The sequence below is a fragment of the Littorina saxatilis genome, linkage group LG6, assembly GCF_037325665.1.
Source record: "Littorina saxatilis isolate snail1 linkage group LG6, US_GU_Lsax_2.0, whole genome shotgun sequence".
NCBI lineage: Eukaryota > Metazoa > Mollusca > Gastropoda > Littorinimorpha > Littorinidae > Littorina > Littorina saxatilis.
In genome coordinates, this window is record NC_090250.1 from 7,641,194 (window position 1) to 7,666,905 (window position 25,712).

At 42.3% G+C, this 25,712-nt stretch overlaps 1 protein-coding gene and 1 long non-coding RNA gene across 4 annotated transcripts in view; one reads left to right on the forward strand and one right to left on the reverse strand.

The window, feature by feature from the left end:
- Positions 1-5,469: 5,469 nt before the first annotated feature.
- LOC138968403 (uncharacterized) lies at positions 5,470-16,935 on the forward strand. Its single transcript, XR_011456167.1, has 5 exons — positions 5,470-5,579; positions 7,042-7,243; positions 8,623-8,740; positions 12,081-12,171; positions 16,403-16,935. It is a non-coding gene; the product is annotated as an uncharacterized lncRNA (long non-coding RNA).
- Positions 16,936-20,041: 3,106 nt separating this feature from the next.
- The window catches only part of LOC138968404 (CREB-binding protein-like), a 43,659-nt gene continuing 37,988 nt past the window's right edge, over positions 20,042-25,712 (reverse strand). For 2 of the 3 annotated variants that reach the window (XM_070340986.1, XM_070340985.1), the window contains exons 19-24: positions 25,488-25,628; positions 25,013-25,292; positions 24,479-24,679; positions 24,017-24,211; positions 23,145-23,426; positions 20,042-22,862 (exon numbers count right to left, since the gene is read on the reverse strand). In XM_070340986.1, coding sequence (XP_070197087.1) covers positions 20,883-22,862; positions 23,145-23,426; positions 24,017-24,211; positions 24,479-24,679; positions 25,013-25,292; positions 25,488-25,628 — 3,079 coding nt within the window. In that variant the 3' untranslated portion in view covers positions 20,042-20,882. The remainder of the gene's footprint in view (positions 22,863-23,144; positions 23,427-24,016; positions 24,212-24,478; positions 24,680-25,012; positions 25,293-25,487; positions 25,629-25,712) is intronic. The other variant, XM_070340987.1, reaches the window with a different exon arrangement.

Consider the following 25,712-nt stretch of genomic DNA (forward strand, 5'->3'; position numbering starts at 1 on the left):
GAATCATATTCAGCGTGTGTTAATATTGTATCGTAAGATGCTTATAACAGGTCAAACCAATTGTTTTTAGATTCTTCATACAGTGATTGTTTTTAATCTCCACTTTAAATTGCTGTATTCAAAGTTGAAATTCATTAAAATAAAGAGAAATTATGGCCGTTGTATTATGTGTATTATTTGCATTTTTTTTAAGCACAGGTTAGTGCACCACGAAAACAGTGTTCGCTCAAAACAGGGAACGCGCCTATTTCTAGAAGAAAAAACAACGTAAACTTCATGAAAGAAAGTTATTAAGAAAGTTGCTCACAACGATTCGTAATCACACACTCAAATTTGTGCACCAAATTTCTTTTAAAGTGTCTAGTTTTTTCGATTTATAATGTTGAACATTTCTGCAAGATTTTTGAACCAGACTATAGCTGTTGACAAGAACTGTTCATCTGACTTCTTATGCCTCTTGCTAGTACCACCACAGCTCAGAACAGTTACACAAGTCTGCGAGCAGACTGTTTAAATACAGGCAAAAGACAAGATTTTTACGCAAACATGGTACATGTTTGTAATGAAACAGAGTTTGATTATCAGCATATTCCATCCAACATTTCTGTTTCTTCACAACCGACCAAATATAAAAATCAGCTTAGTACTGGCAAGGCTATTACTGCAGGCAGTGAACACGAAAGGATGAATAGAACATGAACACAACGTACCAAATCTGTTCAATGTGTATCTGTTAATTGTGACCATGACCAAGACACTGTTTGTCTCACATGTGCTTCTAATGTCAACAGTGATCATTCTTACTTTTCTTCACAACTTCAATGGCTTAAAGAACCGAATCATCTTTATAAATGCCTAAACTTAGGTTTAGTAGGTTCTAAACTGAACAAGGTAATAGTTCTGACATAAGCTTTTGTGACAGGGAGACTACCGTCGCCCTTCACAGCAGACTCTGCAGAGTTGTTCGCCTTAGAAGTTGCGAGCTATTTATAGCTCGCAAGGCAACACCTGTGGATTGTAGAGTTCTGTTAGTGATGGGTTGGCGGTTTTTGTCTCTCTGTATACCATTTTATATCCAAGTATCTCTTATTACCATTTTTAATTAGATGAGCGAGAGTGTGCGGGGGGTGGGAGGGGGGTGAACCACTGTACATAAAGGAAAAGTTTGTGTGCGCGCCTGTGTGTGTTTTTAATCTAAGACAAATGTCGCCAATGTTTTTGCAGAGTGACGTTAAATAAACGATTTCATGATCATCTCTCTGTATGTTCAGGGATTCCTTTGCGAATGCATAACAGTTTTTATAGGGCTTAGAAATAAGCTCTAAAATTCTCAATCCTGTTTGATTGGACTTTGCCTCCAAAGGTGATTGTGGTGCTTCGACACTCGGTTACACTTTGAAAGCAGTTTTGACAAAACTTGGTATGAAGTGATGGTGCCTGTATGTAATTCTGGTCTTCAGTCAAATTAAGCATCACACTGTTCCTTCTGGAAGAACGCTGTTTGTGCAAAAATCCCTGCATGTCTCTTTGAATATTTCTGAAACTGAAAATGGAGAAGAAATTGCATTTTCTTGGCTTTTCACCGATGGCTAGAATGCTTTTAATCATCTAAGGCCTACACACATTTCACTGTCAATGTATTTGCGAAAAAGACTGTTGAACATAGATAGATTTCGAACTTACAGATACGATATTTGAACAGAGTGTGTGCACAAGATCTCAAGGATGCTGGTGTTATTCCCGGTGTCTATGACACCTTATACATGTTAATGAAAAACATCAAGGGAACTGCCGCTTGTTTTCGTAATGCACTGTACGATTTACTTGCATGGTTTAGGTCTCTTGGACCACCTACCCTGTTCTTCACACTATCTGATGATGACTTGCCCTGAACTGCAAAAGATCGCCAACAATATTTTTTTATTTTAACTTACTCTTCATCACAAAGCTCTTTTTCTACAACAGTAACACAAGATCCGTCTAAGAGTAAGAGTAAGCCAGGCTGTGTATCAAATCAAATATTATCAATGTTACTTAATCATATCAAATACAGGTATTGAAGCTGCTGTGTATTAACATAAAGACAAACGAAACACTACAACATTAGTATTACATTTAAATATACCGTAAACTACCTTGTATACGCCCCCCCCCCCCAATTTTGTCCGAAACTTGGGGCTGGGCGTTTAATAGGTACTAAACCCTTTGCATGAGCGGTTCCTGTACTATACAGAATAAGGATATTTTGGTCAGTGTTCAAAGGATGCGTTATTGCACAAAACGTTCCTCTCTCTCTCTCTCTCACACACAAGCACACGCACACACACATAATCTGCAAGCAACCCACGAAGGAAATATTGTTGCTTTATTGTATGTTAACAAGTTTATAACTTAAATAAATAGTGATCTGTGGAACAGATTAATCCAGGTCTGCGGTGAGCAAACCATATCAGCATTTTAACTTTAAGCAAATAAACGCATATCAAAATCAAGACAGTGTAGAATGAGAAGTCACGTTTGTCTCGGAAACTGAACAATTATTTGTTGTCAGTGTGTCACCCAATGAGGGGAAACTGTGAATGAGCGACAACGTCAGTCTTGCCTTCAAATGGCCTCGCGCCCCCTAATTGGCGTAGAGGCGCGTCCCCCGGGTGGTGGATGGGGGAGCCTTCTCTACTAACTTCTGAGAGAAGGTCGCATCACTCTCGATGCCGTGAACCTAATTAGGATCTTTTTCTTGTTTCTTCTCTATTTCTGCCTCCCCAAAGTCCTTTTACTTTCCTTTTCTCACCCATAAAATTCTTCACTTTTTACCCTTGTTAAGTGGTTCTTGTATAGAATCTGGTCAATGTTTGTAAAGATTTTAGTCAAGCAGTATGTAAGAAATGTTTAGTCCTTTGTACTGGAAACTTGCATTCTCCCAGTAAGGTCATATATTGTACTACGTTGCAAGCCCCTGGAGCAATTTTTTGATTAGTACTTTTGTGAACAAGAAACACTTAACAAGTGGCTCTATCCCATCTCCCCCCTTTCCCCTATCCCATCTCCCCCCTTTCCCTCGTCGCGATATAACCTTCGTGGTTGAAAACGACGTTAAACACCAAATAAAGAAAGAAAGAAAGCCTTCAAAGGGATAGAGGGTAAACAAACACCAGTCTGTTCATTCGTTATGTTCTAACTCCTCGAAGTCGACCTCTTTATTCACTTCCAAATCTCGTCATCTCGAAACGATTTGCGTGAAGCAATATTACTACATTTAGTCAACCCTTCGAACTGACATAATGAAATCGACCCCACATAATACTCCATAGCTGTGTCACCAGCATTCCGCATGTCTTGCTGTCTTGCTGACACGTTCACACAACAGAGATCGTTCAGAAAGTGACAAGCCAGTATAGCGCATTAGCGTACAGCACTTCAAAGTAAAACGCGCGTTTTTATATTCTTTGTAATTTTCAGACCTTGCTTTTAATGCAAACATAACATATCTATATATGTTTTTGGAATCACGATACCAAAAAGAATCAGATGAAATTGTTTTTAAAATACTGAACCGATCTTCATGAAACTTTGCATGAGAGTTCCTTGGTATGAAGATCGGTCCAGTAGTTTACTCTGTATCGCTCTACACACACACACTGACACACACACACACCACGACCCTCGTCTCCATTCCCCATCTTTGTTAACACATGTTATCTAAAATTGACTAAAAGTAAACAAAACAAGAAATTCCTCCGAGGTAGGAAAAACACCCCCGTCCTTACCATTCTCACTGCCACCAACTGAGAAGGTTATTTCCCTTTGACCATTAATATGTCCCTCTATAAGTCCTTGTAGAATCTTAATCCACCAATAACTCCCTAACCGTGTGTTTGACTGGTCCCGATTTGTGTAAGGACCGTGTCAGGAATGTATAGAACCTGTTCACCAAGTTTGGTGACGATCGGTCCGTTCATTCTTGAGATCTATATGCGCACACAAACACACAAACAAACACATCGACCGAATCCTATACACACCCCTATACCGGGGGTGTAATAACACAACACAGACTGACAACAACAAGAGCAAACAGCCAGAGCACAAGTGTTTTTTTCTTGAGAGAGCACAGTAACCAGTCGCGCTGTCTGCTTTACGAAGAGCTGATGGCCGGCTGAGCCAGCGACAGCTTTGACACAGTTTTAACGCTGGCTGAGATTTTTAAAAAATAAAAAAATCTGTACACCACACCGGGATGACACGTGTGGGGCGATCGAGGTCACTGGGCCTTGGGCATGCACGTGATTCACGGGATTTCGTCGCTCAGTAAGTTAACGCTCGGTTTAACAAGACTGAGTTGGGTTCCTTTAGTCTTGGTTTCAACCCACTGCCTTCCGATTGCTATACAGGCTACAGCCTACAGGCCGGAGTGTCGGAAAGATACCGCGTCAGTAATTGAAGTATCGGTGACCATTCAAAGTGAGTAAACAGGTTACTGCAACTACTTCGTGTTTGTGTGTGATACTATATATCGTATATATAAACAGTAACTGTTCCCTCCTGCTATTTATTTCCCGCGTCTACGTCATTCCTCCCAACATTCTGCGCAAACGGGACGTCCACTTGTCAATAGATCGTGTACACTACATTGGGGTGTGTACGTTATCCCACGATTGACAAAAGGATCTTTCCTGGCAAAATTGTATAGGCATAGATAAAAATGTCCACCAAAATACCCGTGTGACTTGGAATAATAGGCCGTGAAAAGTAGGATATGCGCCGAAATGGCTGCGATCTGCTGGCCGATGTGAATGCGTGATGTAAGTTGTGTACAAAAAATTCCATCTCACACGGAATAAATAAATCCCTGCGCCTTGAATATGTGCGCGATATAAATTGCATAAAATAAAAATAAAAAAAATAAAAAAATAAATCCCTGCGCTTAGAACTGTACCCACGGAATACGCGCGATATAACTTAAGCCTCATATTGATTGATTGATTGATAGATCATGACACACTGGTCATCATTTTCACGACTTTTCATTCCTAACGACCCGGGTCAGTAACAAAAAAAACAATGCCCATATGTTACAAATCAGCGGTTCCCATGGTCACGGGAAGAAGGTTACATATGGATAACCAAAAGCAAACTCAATGGAAACGCTCGGAGTTTCTTCACCTTTTCCGAAGAATGATGAATGTGAAGTGTGGACAAAACACAAAGCTACAATCAACTGACCGCAGGCAAACGAACAAGAAACCTTAATATAAACACAGGAAACCTACCAAACCAGCAGCCTGCATATTTACAAAGCCAATGTTGTTGTTGTTATTGTTGTTGTTGTTGTTATTGTTGTTCTTGTTCTTGTTCATTTTGTTCTTCTTCTTGTTCTTCTTCTTTTTCTTGTTCTTCTTCTTTTTCTTCTTCTTCTTCTTCTTCTTCTTCTTCTTCTTCTTCTTCTTCTTCTTCTTCTTCTTCTTCTTACTTCTTCTTGTCGTCCTTTCTATTTCCAGAAAACATGGAGGATCAGATAACAAATGGGCCTCCTGCCAAAAGGTTGAAGAGTGAAGAACCAACATCTGGTAACGACCCAGGTAAACACCGTCAATCGCTGATCACAAGGGATGTTTTTTTATGACGGCTTACTAGCGCCCAAACCTTGGGTTACCAATATCACGTGAAAATGTCAATTAACTACATGTATAATATTATTACTATTTTCACGTGAACAATAATAATTCAGTTCTGGCTTACTTCCAGGCGGATTACTTGTGCTAAACTTAAAAGTTAAACGTTATCTGGGGAAGATAATTTTCACTGATGATTGTAATTTTCTCGTGAACATTTTATTTTGTGATTTTAACGCCAAAACTCACGTGAACATTTCAATTAACACGTGTTCTGTGTAATTCACAGCGATAAGATTAACGGACAGTATTAATGGCTTATTTTCAGTTTTGTCCTCGGATTACTAGCGCAAAAACCATAATTAAACAATAACACCTGATACTTCGACATGAACACATGGAAATTAAATATGATCACTTGATAATTGAACATGATCACTTGATAATTACAAATGTCACGTGAAAATGAATAATGTTCAGTTCTGGCTCACTTCCAGACCAATTACTTGAGCCAAAACTAAGTTAAACGTTATATGGGAAGAAAATTTGTAATTTTGACAAACAATTGTAATTTTGAACATGCAGAGAAGAGAGCATGAAATGCTGATTCCTTTCTCGCATTAAATACTGACACTTCCTCTGTAGTCCACAAACGTTGCAAACTCCACGGACATTCACTTGACTCACTTGGTATGGAGCCTTTATTTTGTTTCTGCACGAAGAGGAGACTGAGTATGAAAAGTTAATCCCTTTCTGGCATGCTCTCTCTCTCTCCATCTTGAACACGCGGCCAGTACAACTGGCATTGACACGTAACGATTCAAGGGGGGGCAATCTCAAGTCATCTGAAAGAGGGAAATCCAAACGCAATCCGCCTTGTTCGATTTTATGGGCTTGGACGATAGAGAAAAATAAGAAAAGCAAAAGCTGGAGTCCAGTCTGGACGAAACTGCTATCAAGAACGCAGAATTGATTTTTTCTGAGTTTTTATTTTAGCCGTAAGCGCCATTTCTCATAACTGCTGTTCACCGCAGTGAAACCAACAAAGGGGCCTCACACTGGAAGAGTTTCCTGCTCCGATAAACATGGCGCTTACGGCTAAAAAAAACTCAGAAAAAATCAATTCTGCGTTCTTGATAGCAGTTTCGTCCAGACTAGACTCCAGCTTTTGCTTTTCTTATTTTTCTCTATCGTCCAAGCACATAAAATCGAACAAGGCGGATTGCGTTTGGATTTCCCTCTTTCAGATGACTTGAGATTGCCCCCCTTGAATCGTTCCGTGTCAAGGCCAGTTGTACTGGCCGCGTGTTCAAGATGTCTCTCTCTCTCTCTCTCTCTCTCTCTCTCTCTCTCTCTCTCTTTCTCTCTCTGTCTGTCTCTCTCTCTCTCTCTCTCTCTCTCTCTCTCTCTCTCTCTCTCTCTCTTTTAGCCGCAGCAAGCCAGATGCCTGCTCCACCCAGCAACAACCAGTTGCCTCAGATGATGCCCAATGCTGTCCCTTCTTCCAACCCCATGGTGAACCAAAACCACCTGAACGTGGGCAACCAGGACTTGACGGTACAGCCCACCACCCGGAAAGACTGGCACGCCCAAGTCAAACAGGATTTACGTTGCCATGCAGTTTCTAGAATGTGAGTAGTGAAGTGGAAGGATGCTGTTGACCCGTGATTTGTAAAAATGTAAAAACATGTTACAACTTGAATTACGTCGAACCTACAGGGTGACCCAAAAAAAAGAGTACCCAAACAAAACGTCATAAATTGAACAAAAATAAAGCAATCTTCATAAAAATTTATTTACACACACAAGTAGCCTCTGCATGATTTGCACAGAAAATTTTAGCGTTCTAGCTTGTCTTTCAGGAAAGTTATGCTCATTCTACAGAACATGCTCCAAATGGCCTCCGCGCCGATTCAGGCAAACTTGAACTCGCCGCGCAAAGTTATCAATCACCCGCACACACTCCTGTTGCGAGATTCCGCGAATGGTTGTTGTGATGGCTCACTTGAGTTCTACGATTGTCTGTGGGTTGTTCCTGTAGGCGTTGTCTTTCAGGAACCCCCAAAGATAGAAATCTGGGGGATATAAATCCGGGGGAGGCCATTTGGAGCATGTTCTGTAGAATGAGCATAACTTTCCTGAAAGACAAGGTAGAACGCTAACATTTTTTTGTTGAAATCATGCAGAGGCTACTTGTGTGTGTAAATAAATTTTATGAAGATTGCTTTATTTTTGTTCAATTTATGACGTTTTGCTTGGGTACTCTTTTTTTGGGTCACCCTACATGTACAACCGCGATTTGTAAAAATGTAAAAAAATCGCATTCAACAAATGATTGTTTGTTTAGAGCCTAGTCAACGACAAAAGGGATCCCAGGCCAAAAATGCATATGAAAATGAAAGTGTGTGAGTAAATCTGCACATGTTATTTTTTTTATATTCGATTTCGAAGCGTAATAAGCGCAAATTTGTCTGTCGGACGGTGTGTCCGTCACAAACATGTGCACGCGAGTTCTCAAAAACATTCTCAACATCGTTATTGCCGCCAAGCTAATAAATTCCTGGACTTTTGAGGTGACAAGAAAATATCGGGCGTATTTAGGCCTACGTGATTTGTGAAACATCTTTTTTACATTTTTACAAATCACGGGTCAACAGATACAATGTAAAAGCCTAGACGGATCTGCACTGAGTGGTGATTGATAGTATTGTCACAATCATAAGGTATACGTAATTGCATAACTTATTGTTGGGCAATTTTGCAGCAAAGAGTCCATTCTATTCCTCTCGATTCCTTCTTTAACATGTGGGAAGGGGCATAACCCTTCTGTTTTAGAATATACCTGCTTAACTGCCTTGACTTGAGCCTTCTTTAAAATCCTGGGTTTTTTCATTTAAAACAACGCAACAAAATTATATGTGCAATTTTCTTATGATCGTGACAATATATATAATGGTTTAAACGAGAAGAAAGTAGCGACTAAAGGGTGTATTGTTACTGTTCTTTACAGAATTTGCGCCATATTCCCAAAACCGAAACCAGAATCTTTGAGGGACATCCGAATGAATAACATTGTTGCCTATGCTCGCAAAGTTGAAGGAGACATGTACGAAACAGCAAACGACAAGGTGACTCTCTCTGTCTCTCTCTCTCTCTCTCTCTCTCTCTCTCTCTCTCTCTCTCTCTCTCTCTCTCTCTCTCTCTCTCTCTCTCTCTCAATTTGTTCCATTTATATTCTTCTTCAGTGGATATATTTTTTGTATTTGTTTAAGGACAGGTTGTTAGACAAGGAAATGTGCCTTAAACCTTTATCCTTGTAAAATAAAGTTCGTTCGTTCGTTCTCCCCCCCCCTCTCTCTCTCTCTCTCTCTCTCTCTCTCTCTCTCTCTCTCTCTCTCTCTCTCTCTCTCTCTCTCTCTCTCTCGTACTAATAACACCAGTGATTGTAAATGTAAACTATGATGATGCCGTACAGAATCGAAGACATTCCTTTTTTCACAATCATTTAATGAATTAGCATAGTTGGCCCAAAGTCAGAATAGGTGTCCATTTTTGTGACATACAAAATCAATTTTAAAAATGAACATTTTCTTTGTTTTGAAAATAGAGATGTATTTTAGAGCATAAATACGCAAGGAACAGCTATGATTTAAGAAAACTCATGTTTGATCACTTCACAGATTCAGGTTTAAAAGTTTGCAGGAGTTCATAACTTCACACCGTCACAAAATTTAGACTTGTTAAATCATTGTTGCTACATGTATTGGGTCTGTTTTAGACATCTGAGCAAATTGCTACAGCAAATTACTTTGCATTTCAAGCAAGTTAAACTTGTTTTGGCCACGCATGATGCAGATGTGAACTCCATTAATGGGAAGTTCATAACTTCACATAATTTACTTTTATTGGTATAATAAATTTAATTTATACAGGCAGGAAACAATTTGTTTTGTTTTTTAATCTGAAAAAGGTGAGCTGGAACATGAAGGTATTTTTTGAAGATGAAGTGTGGAGAAGATTTTTTGGTTATCTGTATTATTTATAGAAATTAATATTGTCACAATTTTTTTACAGCAAATATTGGCATAAGTTATCATTAAATCTACAATTTTGCTGTTTTTGTGCAAAATGTGCTTGAAAAGTACCATCAAAAGGATTTCAATACACCAAAATGTTTGTCTGACTCAAAGAGTTGGCAGAAACTGAAAGTATTTTTAGAATGTCCTAGGAGTTCATAACTTCACACCGTGACATCACAAACTATGGCTAATTCAAACCAAAGTAAGAAAGTGCATATGTCATCTTATTTTCTCTCCAGCTACTCTTTGTAATCAACATACAACTAAGTAATAAAAGTAAAACATTTGTGAAAACAAACGATAACAAAAATCATAAAATGTGAGCGTGCGCATAACTTCACAAGAATTTTTGTTATGTTGGTCTCTAGTACAGTTACTGTATAATATATTTGCAAAACAATGACAAACTGAGAACACAGAGTTATAGTATAGGCTAAAGCTGCACTTATATTACAAAATCAGATTTTAATTGCCAAAATAAAACAAATTGTTTGAAACTTGTGAAAGTTCATAACTTCACATCAATCACACATTTATACTAAAATAACTAACTAAAGTCTCTTGCAAATAATTCTAAACAACTTAATGATTTACCTAACCAAACTCAGTCATGAAAACTGTTACCGAAATCATTATTTAGTTAGTGTTTATGTCAGCTGACTGTGTGTTCATAACTTCACATCATTTATTTAACTGAAAAGCTACGTACTAAAATCTGCTGGTAAATTAAAATAAAAATGACATCAAACTGTAACAGCCTACTCTGGAGAAGAGCAACACATCATTTGAGGTAGTGATTTAGTGTAGTAAATTAATTATTGTGTATAAATCATACTCATGGCATGTGTTCATAACTTCACACCGTGGGGCTGAGGGTCAGTTGATGTGAAGTTATGTACACCGTGCAGTCAACCCAGATTCATGCTGGAATTATCAAAATGTAATTTTGAGGGTTGATGTTCAGAAAACTTCTTACAAAATGTCCAGATAAAGTCAAATGTACTCTTTTGCTATTAACAAGGCATTATTTTAAACACGCCCTTGAAAAATGAGCTTGAGTTATGTGAAGTTATGAACTTCATGACAAAACGGCTAAGTACTTCAGAAAGAAACAGTCAGCAGCCAGTAGATTCTTTTTGTGATGAAAATCATGGTACAGTGTAATTTGGAAACTGAAAATAGTCATTTTACATATATTTTGGGTTTTGACATGAGTTAGTAACTCTCACATAAAAATAGTGCGCAAGACACAGAGAAAATGGCTAACTAAAGCATACTGCTTGACTTTAGTGACAAAAATTGCTTAGTATCTAAATCTAATGTACTTTTATATGCAAAATTGCTGTTCCACTACAACCTTAACTTTCATGGCTAGCATTTAAGGACAAAAAACACTCTCAGTGGAGATAGTAGGAAAGTTCATAACTTTTTCACAAGAATTTTTTATTTCTCAATTACTCAAACACCAATGAATGAACTTGATGCAAACTTTCAGTGTGACTGCTGCTAGTGGATCCAAATGCATTACAAAGCTAGGTGTTCCCCAACCAGTCAATTTACTCTTTTTATAAGGCAAAAGGTTGGAAAGTTCATAACTCTTTTTTCACAAGAAAATCTGCACGTAAACTTCAAACTACTTTTGAACATGCAAAAACAAGTCAAACAACCCTTTTTATGTTTTATACCTCTGCAAAACATACTGTAAAATACTTTTTTACAAAAATATATCAGGTTTCAATCTTTAATTATTATTTAGAGCTGATCAGTGAACAAAAATGAAGTCTTACGGAAATAGTTATGAACTTTCTGTGAAATTTTGTCTCCCCATTTTCTGCAGGCTCACTGACAAAATTCAAAAACTTTGCTTTGTCAAAGGTACATTTGAGTTTTACTGGCTCAGTGAAAAGTCATTCATGACATTCTGTCCCGTAAATATGACAGAGTAGACCATGTTTCAATATGCTGTAAGGTCATGTCACAAAAAATGGCCAAAATGTATTGCTGCTGACTTCAGATAATGGCGACATTTTCATTAAAAACAACAACTGAGCACACAATGTTTCTCTAGGTGTGTACTTCATACTTTTTTTTACAAGTCTCATTAATCTTTACAAGGATTTTATTTTTCTTTGATGCACAAATCAGGTTAGAGCCAAGGTTGCACAGCTATTTCAGCTGTGGACACCATTTCAGACTTAAGGCCACTTATGGAGCATTATCCAGTTTGCCATTGTAGGTGTGTTCAAATTATAACGTGACTTGATACAGTTCATGTCTTTTTGACTTCTTCAGATTACATTTGCACGAATACGTTGCAAAATCTTCTTGGTTTTTGTTGTACTGTTATATCTTTAACCTCCTTCATCGTTGTTGTTGTTTTCTTTCAAAGGGAGAGTACTTCCACTTGTTGGCTGAAAAGTTTTCCAAAATCCGAAGGGGGATGATCCAAATGCGCATTGAACGTCAGCAACGTCTTGCCGGTAAAGAGCCTCTATTTTGACGGCATACCACTATTGCCGAAAGTGATAAGTAATTACAAGTTATTCCATGACCTAGCTGCTTCTTTGTCTCTGTTAGCTGAAATAGATGAATGCGCCGCTGACGGTAATCCATGGTTATCCGAGCGTTTTCCATGCCGTTACCGAGCCTCGATCTGACCCGTGCTTAACGTATTCGCAGAGTACAACTGGAATAATTGAGGTCATCTGCATATTTAGAGTTTACTCAGTTGCGGACTACTTTCTTCAACAAACGACTGAGATATTGTGCGGTGATAGTAAAGTCGATGTCAACGTATGGCTATTTTCCTAAATACGTACGTCAGTATTAAAAAAATACACTGAGAATACAACAAACGATACACATATTCTGCATTGGTTTAAAGCGAGGAGTCAGGCCTGATTATTCGCTGACCAATTCGGCCAAAGGCGTGCACACCGAATTGCGATCGAGATCAAGGGACACTACTCCATAGGCTACATGTTAAGTAACAGACAACCAGCACTGAACAGAGAGAGACAGACAGACAGACAGACAGAGAGACAGACTGACGAGACAGACGAGACAGAGAGAGCAATCGAAGCACAACGGAGTTACCGAGTAGTTAAAATTCTATCTGAAATTGACTTCGTCTGTCGAAAGACTGAACAATAAATTCAAGGTGCATTAACTTGAAAGGCACAGTTTGTTTGTTTGCTTAACGCCCAGCCGACCACGAAGAGCCATATCAGGGCGGTGCTGCTTTGACATTTAACGTGCGCCACACACAAGACAGAAGTCGCAGCACAGGCTTCATGTCTCACCCAGTCACAAGTTCTGACACCGGACCAACCAGTCCTCGCACTAACCCCATAATGCCAGACGCCAGGCGGAGCACTGAGCCACTAGATTGCCAATTTTAAAGTCTCAGGTATGACCCGGCCGGGGTTCGAACCCACGACCTCCCGATCACGGGGCGGACGCCTTACCACTAGGCCAACCGGCGTGCCGGTAAAGGCACAGTAAGCCTCCCGTAAACCATCACTGAGCTCCCCGAGCCTCTACACTGATACAGTGCAAGCATACTTCCATTTGAATGCTTAGTCGGCCGAACGGGAACATCCTGTCTGGTTTCTGTTGAGAGTGAGACATTTTCAAAGAATTTATTTTCGTTTACTATTCGAACGGACAATCAGGCGCCTCGTTTTGGTGCTAGACCTAACTTTTAAAATCTAAATAATAAATTGACAGCTTGTTACACAAACATTCTTAAATCATCAAAGCATTCTTTTTTTTATCAAGACAAGATCAGTACAATTCGAAGTTTTGTAAGTTTGAAACAAGTCGCGTAAGGCGAAAATACAATATTTAGTCAAGTAGCTGCCATTTTTCAGCAAGACCGTATGCTCGTAGCATCGTCAGTCCACCGCTCATGGCAAAGGCAGTGAAATTGACAAGAAGAGCGGGGTAGTAGTTGCGCTAAGAAGGATAGCACGCTTTTCTGTACCTCTCTTTGTTTTAACTTTCTGAGCGTGTTTTTAATCCAAACATATCATATCTATATGTTTTTGGAATCAGGAACCGACAAGGAATAAGATGAAAGTGTTTTTAAATTGATTTGGACAATTTAATTTTGATAATAATTTTTATATATTTAATTTTCAGAGCTTGTTTTTAATCCGAATATAACATATTTATATGTTTTTGGAATCAGCAAATGATGGAGAATAAGATAAACGTAAATTTGGATCGTTTTATAAATTTTTATTTTTTTTTACAATTTTCCGATTTTTAATGACCAAAGTCATTAATTAATTTTTAAGCCACCAAGCTGAAATGCAATACCGAACCCCGGGCTTCGTCGAAGATTACTTGACCAAAATTTCAACCAATTTGGTTGAAAAATGAGGGCGTGACAGTGCCGCCTCAACTTTCACGAAAAGCCGGATATGACGTCATCAAAGACATTTATCAAAAAAATGAAAAAAACGTATGGGGATTTCATACCCAGGAACTCTCATGTCAAATTTCATAAAGATCGGTCCAGTAGTTTAGTCTGAATCGCTCTACACACACACACACACGCACACACACACACACACATACACCACGACCCTCGTTTCGATTCCCCCTCGATGTTAAAATATTTAGTCAAAACTTGACTAAATATAAAAAGAAAAGCCCGGACTGAACGTGTCACACAAAACGTCTTTCTTGTTGCAGACCGCGTACGACGTCGGTTGTGCCCACAGAGATATAGAATATTCTATATCTCTGTGGTTGTGCCTAGCGCCAGTTCCTCTGAACCGACAACCGCCACCGCTCTAGTTCGCACCCGTTTGTGGCGTTTTAGATTCAGAGGTACACAATAACGTGCTATTGCAGATCATTCTGATAATCATCGGTTCACGCATAGACCTATAGGTCCCTGGTTCACGCTATCGCTCACGTCTCTCTGACAGGATGGATAATTGCTACGCGGAGTACAGGGAAAGAAAGTGTCTAAAAGCCGAAATCTATCAAAACAAGAATACAGAGTTATCTCCCATATGTTTTTCGCTAATGTTTCTGATCAAAAGACGAAAGACGAACGTGATTGTAGAATGGCCGACTTCGACAGTGATCTCCGTTCTGTTCTTCACAGTTATGACAAGAAAAATGTTCATTCAAAATGAACAGGCGTCCATGTTATTTTGACAAAATGAATATTTTTGTTAAAGAAGCTGGCAAGCACACCCTTTCGAATATAGTTCGTCACACGGTAGATTCGTCACCCGTGACGAAGTTACCGGCAGGGATGGGTGGGTGTTTATGCTTAGAGCTTATGCTTTCAGATGTTTGATTTGTGGGAGAGATTCAAGATTCACATTTTTTAGAGAGAGAGAGAGAGAGAGAGAGAGAGAGAGAGAGAGAGGGAGAGGGAGAGAGAGAGAGAGATGAATCTCAAACAAAATCGCACAAACACTCACACACACCATCGCACATACACACACACACTCACTAACACACACACACACACACACACACACACACACATGCGCGCGACCAAGTGCGCGTTCAACAATATTAACAACGAGAGAGAGAGAGAGAGAGAGAGAGAGAGAGAGAGAGAGAGAGAGAGAGAGAGAGAGAGAGAGAGAGAGAGAGAGAGAGAGAGACGGACGTACATACATCCATGACACGCACGCACACACACACACACACACGCACGTACACACGCACAAACACTCACACACACCATCGCGCACACACACACACTCACTAACACACACACACACGCGCCCGATCTAGGCCAATCACAAGCTCTCGTGTGACGCGTTCCTCCTTATATGGAAGACGGTTAGCGTGCTTTCGGATAGCACTGCAAACGCTCTACACGAATCAAAACTGGCCAGTTCATTCACAGAGAGAATGACAGCGGGAAAGGGCAGAGAATGCTGAATCCAACGGTATGTGTCATGTCGGAACGGGGTTGGGAGAATTTGGCGTAACTAACAGTCAAACAAATGCATTTTTGGCATTTCAACACACAATGAAAATAAATTCTTGACACAGTTGGTTTTGAAACACCTTTATTTTGCATAAAATAAGTGTTTTATGTGAAAAACATCGGTTGAACCTGAATTAGAAAGGATTATTTGGTATAAATATGTCAAAATCTCAAAACTGACCACTTGAACACACAACACGATTTTTGACTTCAGACGTGTGTAGCCCCTGGCCTTAAAAGAATCCTTTGCATGGCCTCGGCGTATGGGCAGTAGCTCTAAACGTAAACTATGGGCAACAACAACAACAATTCGGGGACGCCTAGAATCACACAATAATGTATCTGGAGTTTTTGCAGGCGATGTCTCAACAAAAACAAAAAAAAGTAGAGGCTCCAAGACGGCTCCGTGTCCGACGCGGGTACTATGCACGCACAACAGCCCGAAACTCCGTCGATAGAGATAACACCCCTGGCCTAGGTGATGTCTCTATCGACGAAGTTTCGGTTTGATAGTAGTAAGGGCAGTAACTCAAGACGTAAATGTGACAGTGTCCCATAGGCAATCGCAGAGTTATCATGTCCACAGGCAACGCTTACTTGATCCCAATTACTAGGCGTCCTCGGGGACGCCTAGAATAAAGACATCGTTCCGCTAAGGTCAAAACAAGTCGAAATTTTAAGACTGCTGTGGGAAGGAGACATCCTTAGTCTACCTACCTAACACTCGTGGCTCTATGTTTCAGGCCGTCCCGCCGTGCAGCCGCTACCTCGACCGCCGAGGAGAAGTCGCTATGCATGACTTCGCAGCAGGAGCATAAGTCCAGGGAGCAGCAGCGTCGGTTATGGTGACACGCTTGTGCCCGAAGGCATGAAATACTGAAAAAAAAGAAATTGTTTATCTGTCTTTTGGAATGTCGGGTCTTTTTTTCTCTGTCTTTTTTTGTAGTTGTACTTATTTTGATTCAACTAAAATTAGAATGTCAATGCAATCATGCATACCCGGTTATGAATCTTCCTCCACTGATTTCTTCTTTTGAATTGTCCATGTGTTTGAAACAGTTTGATTTTTAGTATATTTGCTCGTATTATGCTTAGATAATGTAACTAGTGTTTAATGATAATAGTGTAATTTTCCTTTTTCGCACGAGACCTGATCGTAAAAAAAGAAACAGTATTTACTGTACCGCCATTTATTTTTAAAAAAACTGTAAAAAAAGACATCTTCTCTCTTTCTCTGTCTCTCTCCCTTTGTCTGTCTATCTCTGCCACTTTCTCTCCCCCCTCCCCTCCCCCCTCCCCTCCCCCCCTCCCCTCTCCCTCCCCTCCCCCCCCCTCTCCCTCCCCTCCCCCCCTCCCCTCCCTATCTCTCTGTCTCTCTTTCTCTGTCTCTCTCCCTTTGTCTGTCTATCTCTGCCACTTCCTCTCCCCCCACCCCCCCTCCCCTCCCCTCCCCCCCTCCCCTCACCCCCTCACCCTCCCTCTCCCCCTCCCTATCTCTCAGTCTCTCTCTCTCTGAGTCTTTTAATTCATTTTTATATTTTCGTATGCATCATAGTTATCATGGAGATTTGTTTTTAATTATTGTTTGCAAAGTTTACACACTCTGCTCTATGGCTTCTAATCTGGCTGAAATCTATGCAGTCAGTGAAGGTAAATGGAGAGTTTTGCGCAAGGGAAGCAACCTCTGCTTTTAAAGGTCCACAGGCTAGTCAAATTAGTTATGATTCCTTTCAAAATGTTCAGAAAAGATTGCGTCGTGGCGGGTTTTTGTGTGTGCGTGCGAGCGCCGTGTATGTGTGGTTTTTTTTTCCTTTTCTTTTTTTTGCCAACAGGTGATGGCTCTGTTTGTTCATTTTTGTGTGTGGATGACACTCAAGCAACTGAAGGTCAAAATCGTCTCATCACTCTCTCCAACTTGTGTACGAACATACCCGAATTCAACAGAATAAAACTATTTCTTAACAAGCACTCGTTTTGGCATGCTTTTGATTGGATGTTTGAATGCCGTCTGCTTTCCTGGTAGAAACTGAAAATTAGAATTTGATTGTGTTCTGTACGTGCTAATGTGGAAGAGAACTTGACCGGCCGTTAGCGGAAACCGCCGGTATAGACGTGTTTCAAGTTGAGTACTAAGCTCCACAATGACATGCTGTAGTCCACTTTCCCGTCTTGACCACTGCCTGTATAAACCAGTGGGTGCCCGATGGGTTGCCACCTGTAATCAGTGGGTGCCCGATGGGTTGCCACCTGTAATCAGTGGGTGCCCGATGGGTTGCCACCTGTAATCAGTGGGTGCCCGATGGGTTGCCACCTGTAATCAGTGGGTGCCCGATGGGTTGTCACCAGTTGACGTGGTCGGGGGGCGCCCTTGTGTGCCTCAGCGACCTAGAGCTGTGCCGGTGTAGCGATGAGAGATTGGCGACTCTGTCACCTTTCCGACTCTGTCACCTTTCCGACTCTGTCACCTTTCCGACTCTGTCACCTTTCCGACTCTGTCACCTTTCTGACTCGCCGCCTCGTTGATTTTGCATAAACACCACACTGAACAAAAAAACGCCCTTCGATAGTACTGACGATCAACCGTGGGTACCTTACATTCATGGGGTCAAATTTGTCCAACCACTTTTTTACATTTAGTCAAGTTTTGATTTAATTTAAACTCAGAAATTTGATTCATCCTCAAATGTTTCCCTTCTCATTCAAGGGACGTAACCACTCGGTACACGTTTTCGAAGAAATTGAATTTTGGGTGAAATCTATAATAAATGTCACCGCCAATTTCCTTCACATGCTAGAAACTGCCATGCATTTCGTCCTTTAAATAAGTTCACTTCTTTAATTTGACCAGGAAAGAACATTTCAGTCTCGAGTATATATATTGAGTCAGAAAGGTAACAGAGGCAGAAAGCTGACAGTCAAAGGGTATAGGTCAGTCGGGAGCATCTCGTTACTCCCCCGGCTTGTTACTAATCCTAACCCTAACCGCCTAAGGGGGAGTAACGAGCCGGGGGAGTAACGAGCTGATCCCGGTCAGTCAGATGACAAAGCGCAATCCACGGGTGCTGTTAGGCACTAACAACCAGTCCCATTCTGGATGCCCAATCCCTTCAAAAAGGTTTGTTACGGAAACAGCAACAAAAAAAAACCTGTCGAGCCAACAGGCCTCGGTCGGGTATGCGGCGAAGAGGATGAGCAAAAATTGGGACAGGAACTACTGAAGATCGTCGTGACAGTAGCTGCTGCTGTTGTCTCTTCTGTTGTGGGCGGAATGGAGAGGACTTGGTTGCCTTCTTTGTGTGTGTCGCTGAGTGTGAGTGTAGTGTGTACGTGTGTGCAGTTAGTGTGTGTCTGTTTAATTTATGTGAGCGCATCAATGAGTGTGTGTCAGTGTATGTGCAGTTATTGCGTGTGTGTCGGCAAATATAAATTGAAGTGCATGCATGTTTCTTGTAGTGAGTAAGTGTACTGCCACACATGAATGTGATGCAAATATATTGTGATGATATAGTGGTGTACAAGGCTAACACTACTTTGTGGAAACTGTTTCGACTCACCATCTCTGATCTGGCCAGGCTATTCACATGGGATAAGACCATCCCTCCACTTGGTCACATACCAATCAACAACACCCTGACTGCTTGCTGTGGCGAGTTGGAATTCGTTGATGAATTTCTTGAACTATGAAGTCACCAGTGGTTTTTACGACATGACTTCATGACAAAATTCCTTGTGTACACCGAGAGCACCAAGGATGGTCTTATCTGTATCCTACAAGCACCAAGGATGGTCTTATCTGTATCCCACAAGCACCAAGGATGGTCTTATCTGTATCCTACAAGCACCAAGGATGGTCTTATCTGTATCCTACAAGCACCAAGGATGGTCTTATCTGTATCCTACAAGCACCAAGGATGGTCTTATCTGTATCCCACAAGCATCAAGGATGGTCTTATCTGTATCCCACAAGCATCAAGGATGGTCTTATTTGTATCCTACAAGCACCAAGGATGGTCTTATCTGTATCCTACAAGCACCAAGGATGGTCTTATCTGTATCCCACAAGCATCAAGGATGGTCTTATCTGTATCCCACAAGCATCAAGGATGGTCTTATTTGTATCCTACAAGCACCAAGGATGGTCTTATCTGTATCCTACAAGTAAAACTAAAAGCCTGGCCAAATCTGAGGCGGTGAGCTGAACTGTTTACACAAGGAGTGTGCCTTTTCCAATCTCGGGTTTCTATCATTTCACCGGGTTTCTATCATTTCACCGGGTTTCTATCATTTCACCGCTGGCTGTCTGCTCACTGCCCAAGGCATCTCATGCACTCTTACATTTATCATTCACTCTCACAACGCTAAAAAAAACCCACACCTCAACATTATTTGTAAATCATTTATCACGAAATATTTATTTACATTTCACACATCAGTACATTCAAAACTGCACAACTTGTGTGCAGTAAAAATGGCAGGTATTCCATGAATTGAAATTCAAATTCCCACTTGGCGATGTAGCTACTAAAAAACGCTCAGTTAAGTAGCTTGCTCAATGAGTCCATGTTATGCACATAAAATTAATCACAACTTCAAAAGAATCTAACACAAGATATTATTCAGGAGTAGCCTAGCTACTTATATGCTTTTCAATCTCATGCATTTGTCTTGCTGCCAAATACTTACATATTTTAAAAAAAGAGAGGAGAGAGAACATAACAAAAGAAATCTATGTAATGGCTAGAACAAAAGAGAAAATGACAGCGAAATATCAAAAGAGGAAATAGAAATGTTCATAGAAATGCAAACCATACAAATATGAGTATGAAATGAGTGTATATGATTTATGTTACAAATATGGGAATGGTATTGTAACTGTACAATGAGCGTTTGAAAAGATGATCATCAAGCTACACGCCACTAAGAATGATTGTGTAAAATGTATGTATGTATTAAACAAACCTTTTCTTTCAAAATCCATTCAATGTTTTGTTCTGTTTAAAAAAAAAAAAAGAAGATAACAAAAAGCAAACAGCAACCATAATGTTAAGAACACTCTTTGAGTCTGTCCAACAGAGTCGATAAATTAAGATTTTTGCATCTGCAGATTGACACCAGTCGTTACACACTAGCCACGTAGCTCCTCTGTCTCTGTCTCTTCATGCACACACTCATTCCCAGGCATGCACACATTCATCCCCACATGCACAACTAGCTGACCGCGGGTCACTGGTCCACATACTGAACAAGCTGGTCTGAGGGAGTGAGAGGCACCATGTCCGAGTCTTGCTGGCCCATGCCCATGTCGGCATTGCCGCCCCCCATGGAAGGATGAGTCTGTAGGTGTGGAAGCATAACATGATCCGAGTTCATTTGGCTGGAGTCCTGACCCATGGAGTGGTGGGGAGAATGGTTAGGGGGTATATGGTGGGGGGACTGCAGCTGCCGGGGAGAGGCTGGAATGGGCTGCTGGCGCGGGGAGGGAGTGGGCTGGGGGGAGCGCACGGCCTGGGACAAGGAGGAGACCCCGGGTCCTGGGGGGGACCGCACCTGCTGCATGATCTGTTGGGTGGCCCCTTGAGGCATCATGTGTGGCGGGGACATGGGGCGCTGGCCAGCCATCTGCTGCTTCAGCTGGGCCTGCTGTTGCTGCAACTGCATCATCTGCTGCTGAGAGTGGGGGAACTGGTGCATGTGCTGGTTCCCGTCAAACTGCCCTGGCTGAGCGAAGCGCATGCCCGGCGGCTGCTGACCCATCTGTGTCGGCTGACCAAATCGATTCATCTGCTGCTGCTGCTGCTGCTGCTGCGCAACCTGTTGTTGCTGATGTTGCTGCTGCAGCTGCTGTTGTCGCATCTGTTGCATCATCTGGTAGCGCAGCTGCTGCTGCTGCTGATTGTGCTGCTGCTGTTGTTGCGTGTTTGGGTGCACAGCTTGTTGAGGGGCCATGCCCTGAATGTTTGGGGGAAGCGTTTTGATCTGCTGTTGCACCGGTTGTTGCATCTGCACCGACTGTACCGGTTGTTGCGAGATCTGCTGCTGCTGCATGCGCTGTGTCTTCAGCTTGAGAACCTGGGCCATGAGAGCCGGGTTCTTCTTCAGCAGGGCCAGCACCTCTGAGTGGGGCGGGTTCTGGCTCTTGAGGGTCTGCAGCAGCTGGGAGAGGGCGGGGCCGCTGGAGGGCGGGGCGTTCACCTGTTGCTGTCCCGCTCCGCCAATGACGGACACGGCCTGCTGGTGGGGTTGGGGCTGGGGTGGGCCTGCATGCTGCTGGGGAACACCAGGGTGGGGGGAGGTGGGGTGCTGCTGCATGGGGGACATGTTCACTCTCATGGGAGGCAGGGGTTGCTGAGGCATGCGCACCTGTTGCTGGGTGTTGGGGGCCGCCTGGCTGTAGCCCCCCATCCCGGGCCAGGGCTGGCGCTGCGGCACCCCCTGCATCGGAACCGAGGGTTTGCCGCCAACCGGCCTGGGTGGGGGCTGCATGCCCGCCATGGAAGGCTTGCCTATGCTGTTGGTTGGCATGCTGGTCATGGAAGTGTTCTGCGCCTGGCGATTCTGGGCCTGCATCTGGGCCATTTCCTGAGCCTCCATTGCCGCTTTCATGGCTCCCTGAGGTGGGCCTGGGGCCTTGCCGCCCAAACTGTAGGAGCCACCTTGCATGTTGCCAGACTGTGACGCAGGCTGGGACGCCATGTCCACGTCCCCGTTGGTGGTGGGAGCGGAGGAGGTGGTGGCACTGGTTGTGCTGCTAACGTTCTGGTTTCCAGCCATGAGGGCCATGCGTCTGCGCAACATCTGAGCTTGGTGTAATCGCTGCTGCAGTTGCTGTTGCCGCAGTTTCTGCTTCAGCTGCTGGCAGAACGGCACCAAACACTTGTTTTCGTTGCAATGTTTCGCGTGGTAACAACAGAGCGCAATGAGCTGCTTGCAGATGGGACAGCCACCGTTGGTTTTGCGCCTGCAGCTCTTGGTGTGAGCCACCACCCGCTTCATCTTCTGGCAACTATGCAGGCGACAGTTTGCGTCTCTGCACTGACAAGCGTGCACCAGGGACTGGATACAACGCTGTATTGACTTGCGACGGGATTCTGACGGGTTTTCCTGCTTCTCTGAACTGTAGTTGTCGTCCAGACCGAGTCCCAGCTTGTCCATTCTGTGAGGGTGACTCTCGCGTTTGTAGCAGTTGACACACAAATCAAAGTCCTGAAAGAGAAAGAGAGAGAGATCAGACCCAAGCAATGACAGTCCTCACTGTTACAGCAGTAATAATAAACTAAAGCAGAAATTGTCAACCATACTTAATGAACATTCCACAAACTTTCCCTTTTTGTTTCTGATCCTTCAAGAATGCTTTTACTTTATTTCATAATAAAATAATACTTATACTCAAAACAGACAAAATATCATGCGAATGCAGCTCTTCACTCCCAACCACCCACCCCCTCTAATAGGCACTTGCTCAAGGGTAAAAGGTGTGAGACTTACATCACAGACGGAGCAGTGGTATCGGGTCTCCACGTGGGCCTTGCAGGTGTTGCAGGTGTAGACGAAGTTGTCCTTGCCCTGGTTGTGCAGCTCGTACAACAGAGCCATGGTGGACAGCTTGGCACGCCGCAGCGACGAGAACTCGTAATGCTTTTCTCTGGCGATGGTCAAGAAGGCGTCGCGCCCGTCCATCAAATCGCAGCTCATGGGGGGATCGGGATCAGAGACGGGGGCAAGGTTAGTCGCAGTGGGCTGACTGTGCAGCCGAATCACAAAGAATACCTGCAAAAAATAAAATGTCATGTGAATGTTGCTAAAGAAATCAACAACACACACAAGAAAGCAAATACTTCCACAAATCACTTTTTGTTCAACGTAATTATGTATCAAAAGCTACTCTAGCTTCATAAAATAAAGTTTAAGAATACAATGATTTCCTATTTATTGACCCAAGTTTGACCCCATAGCCCATTGCAACCTGTATCAATCCATTTAGTTATACACTCCCAAGAATACCCCACAGATACAATCTTGCCCCAACCCGCCACTCCCATACCCTAATCCTCCAACCATCAGGCAACAAGTTTTCTCTCTCTTGAAATGTTGAGTAACAAATTTAATAACTAAATTTTAAGCTCTGACCAGGTCAGAGATTGTGAGACAACAATTTCAATAAAACCGATACAAAACAATGTGGCCTTGAGAAGTGCGGTCTCTACTTTTGCAAACGGGAAAACACGACACCATCAAACACTTGATCCTGAAGGACATCAGGGTCATGACATTTATAGTTTCAGCTGCTCAGCCTGCAAGCCTGCTTGACCGATGTCTTGTAAACAAAAATTGATCAAGGCGGAAGGTCAAATACTTACATCTCGGTGCTTCTCCATGGTGTTGTAGAGTTTTGAAGTGAGATCATTAGAGCCCTGGGGCATGTTTGTTTTCTTTGCCGCCTTGCGCTGACTACTTTTACTCTTCACTTTCTTCTTCTGTCCTTTCTTCTCTCCCTTCTTCTTGTCCAGCTCCTGCTGCAAACAGTGAAGCTGCAACTCACTACCTAGCTCTCTCTGTGTCAACATATACAACAACAGGTTAAAGTCACACCCACCTCCTGCATAGACATGTTCAACAATCAACTTTCATCTTCTCATCCTCTCTCTCTCTCTCTCTCTCTCTCTCTCTCACTCACGCATACACACACACACTGACAAATCAATATCATTGTTTACACAGGCAAGCCAAAAAAAGTATGTGTCAAAGACCGAGGCCTGAGAACAATACTGTTAAAAAGCAGAAAACTGTACTCAAAAGGAAGATAATAAAGCAGAACTTACTGTCTCTGGCATCTCCTCCGCAGATTCCTGGGCTGCCTCAGCCTCCGCAGCCTCTGCCTCCTCCCGCTTCCTCTTCTCCTCCTCCTCCTGATCCAGCTCCTTGATGCTCTCCTCAATCACGTTGGGCCAGAAGTCGCCCTCGAAGTATGGCACCTCCGCTGCGCTCGTCAGGTTCGACTCTATCGCATCCTTGAAGATGTCCTGCAGAAAAAAGTATGGTTGTTCATCATAATCATTATCTTTGACGAATACATTAAACGTTTTTGGTTCTTTCTTTGCTGTTCCTTTTTTTTCTTTCTTTCTCTCTGTCACTTTTCACCTGAATTTCTTTTCTCCGCCTTTTTTTTCTGCTCTGGGTTTCCTTCTTTTCTAACTCTTTTTAATCTTTTTTTTAAATTTTTTTTAAATATTTATTAGATATAGACACAGAAAACTTCAGTGCTTTGTTTTTCAAAATTTACAGAATTATCTTTGTAATTTTTAACCTCGGGTGAACTTATTCACAGGCAGACTCTCACCACAAATGCGACCTACCTTGTAGTCCACGACGACTCGCTCAATGATGGCTTTGTCTAGCATTTTCTTGTACCAGTCCTGTAACCTCTTGGGCTTGGGAATCTTCTGTTCAGGGGGGTGACAGTGGAAGATGTAGTCATCCCCTTCGGAGGGAGGACAGGCCCAGATATGTGCCATGGTGTAACCCAGCTGCTTGGCGTACTCCAGGTAACCAATGAGGATTTCATGGTAAACAGCTGTTCTCAGCTGGCGAGGTCGGAAGAAGTGAACACTGTCCAGGTAAGATATGTAGACACGCCTGCAAGAGACACAATTCTCAGAGTTCAAATGTTTGATCCAAGAGAGACTACTATGATTATCATGTTATGGAGACCTTTTCGTGATCGTTCATTCTCAATGTGTTATCCAAAACACCCACACACAAGATAGACAATCAATGTGTTCTCAGCAGCAACACACACATGCACAGCAAACTGTGAGCGACGTCTCTCACCTTGTGTTGGGCGCAGGACAGGCGGAGCCGTACTCTTGGACGTGCATACCGAAGAAGCAGACGTCAGTTCCATCAATCTCCTCAAAGGCAAACATGGCTTTGGCTCTGTAGGGGAAGGTGTCCTGGATTTCGTCACCCAACCTAAAATACCCAATGACATACCAGTCAAGTTTCATAATACACCATTTCCAAAAACAAGCATCAGCGTTTTATGCTAGCTAAGTT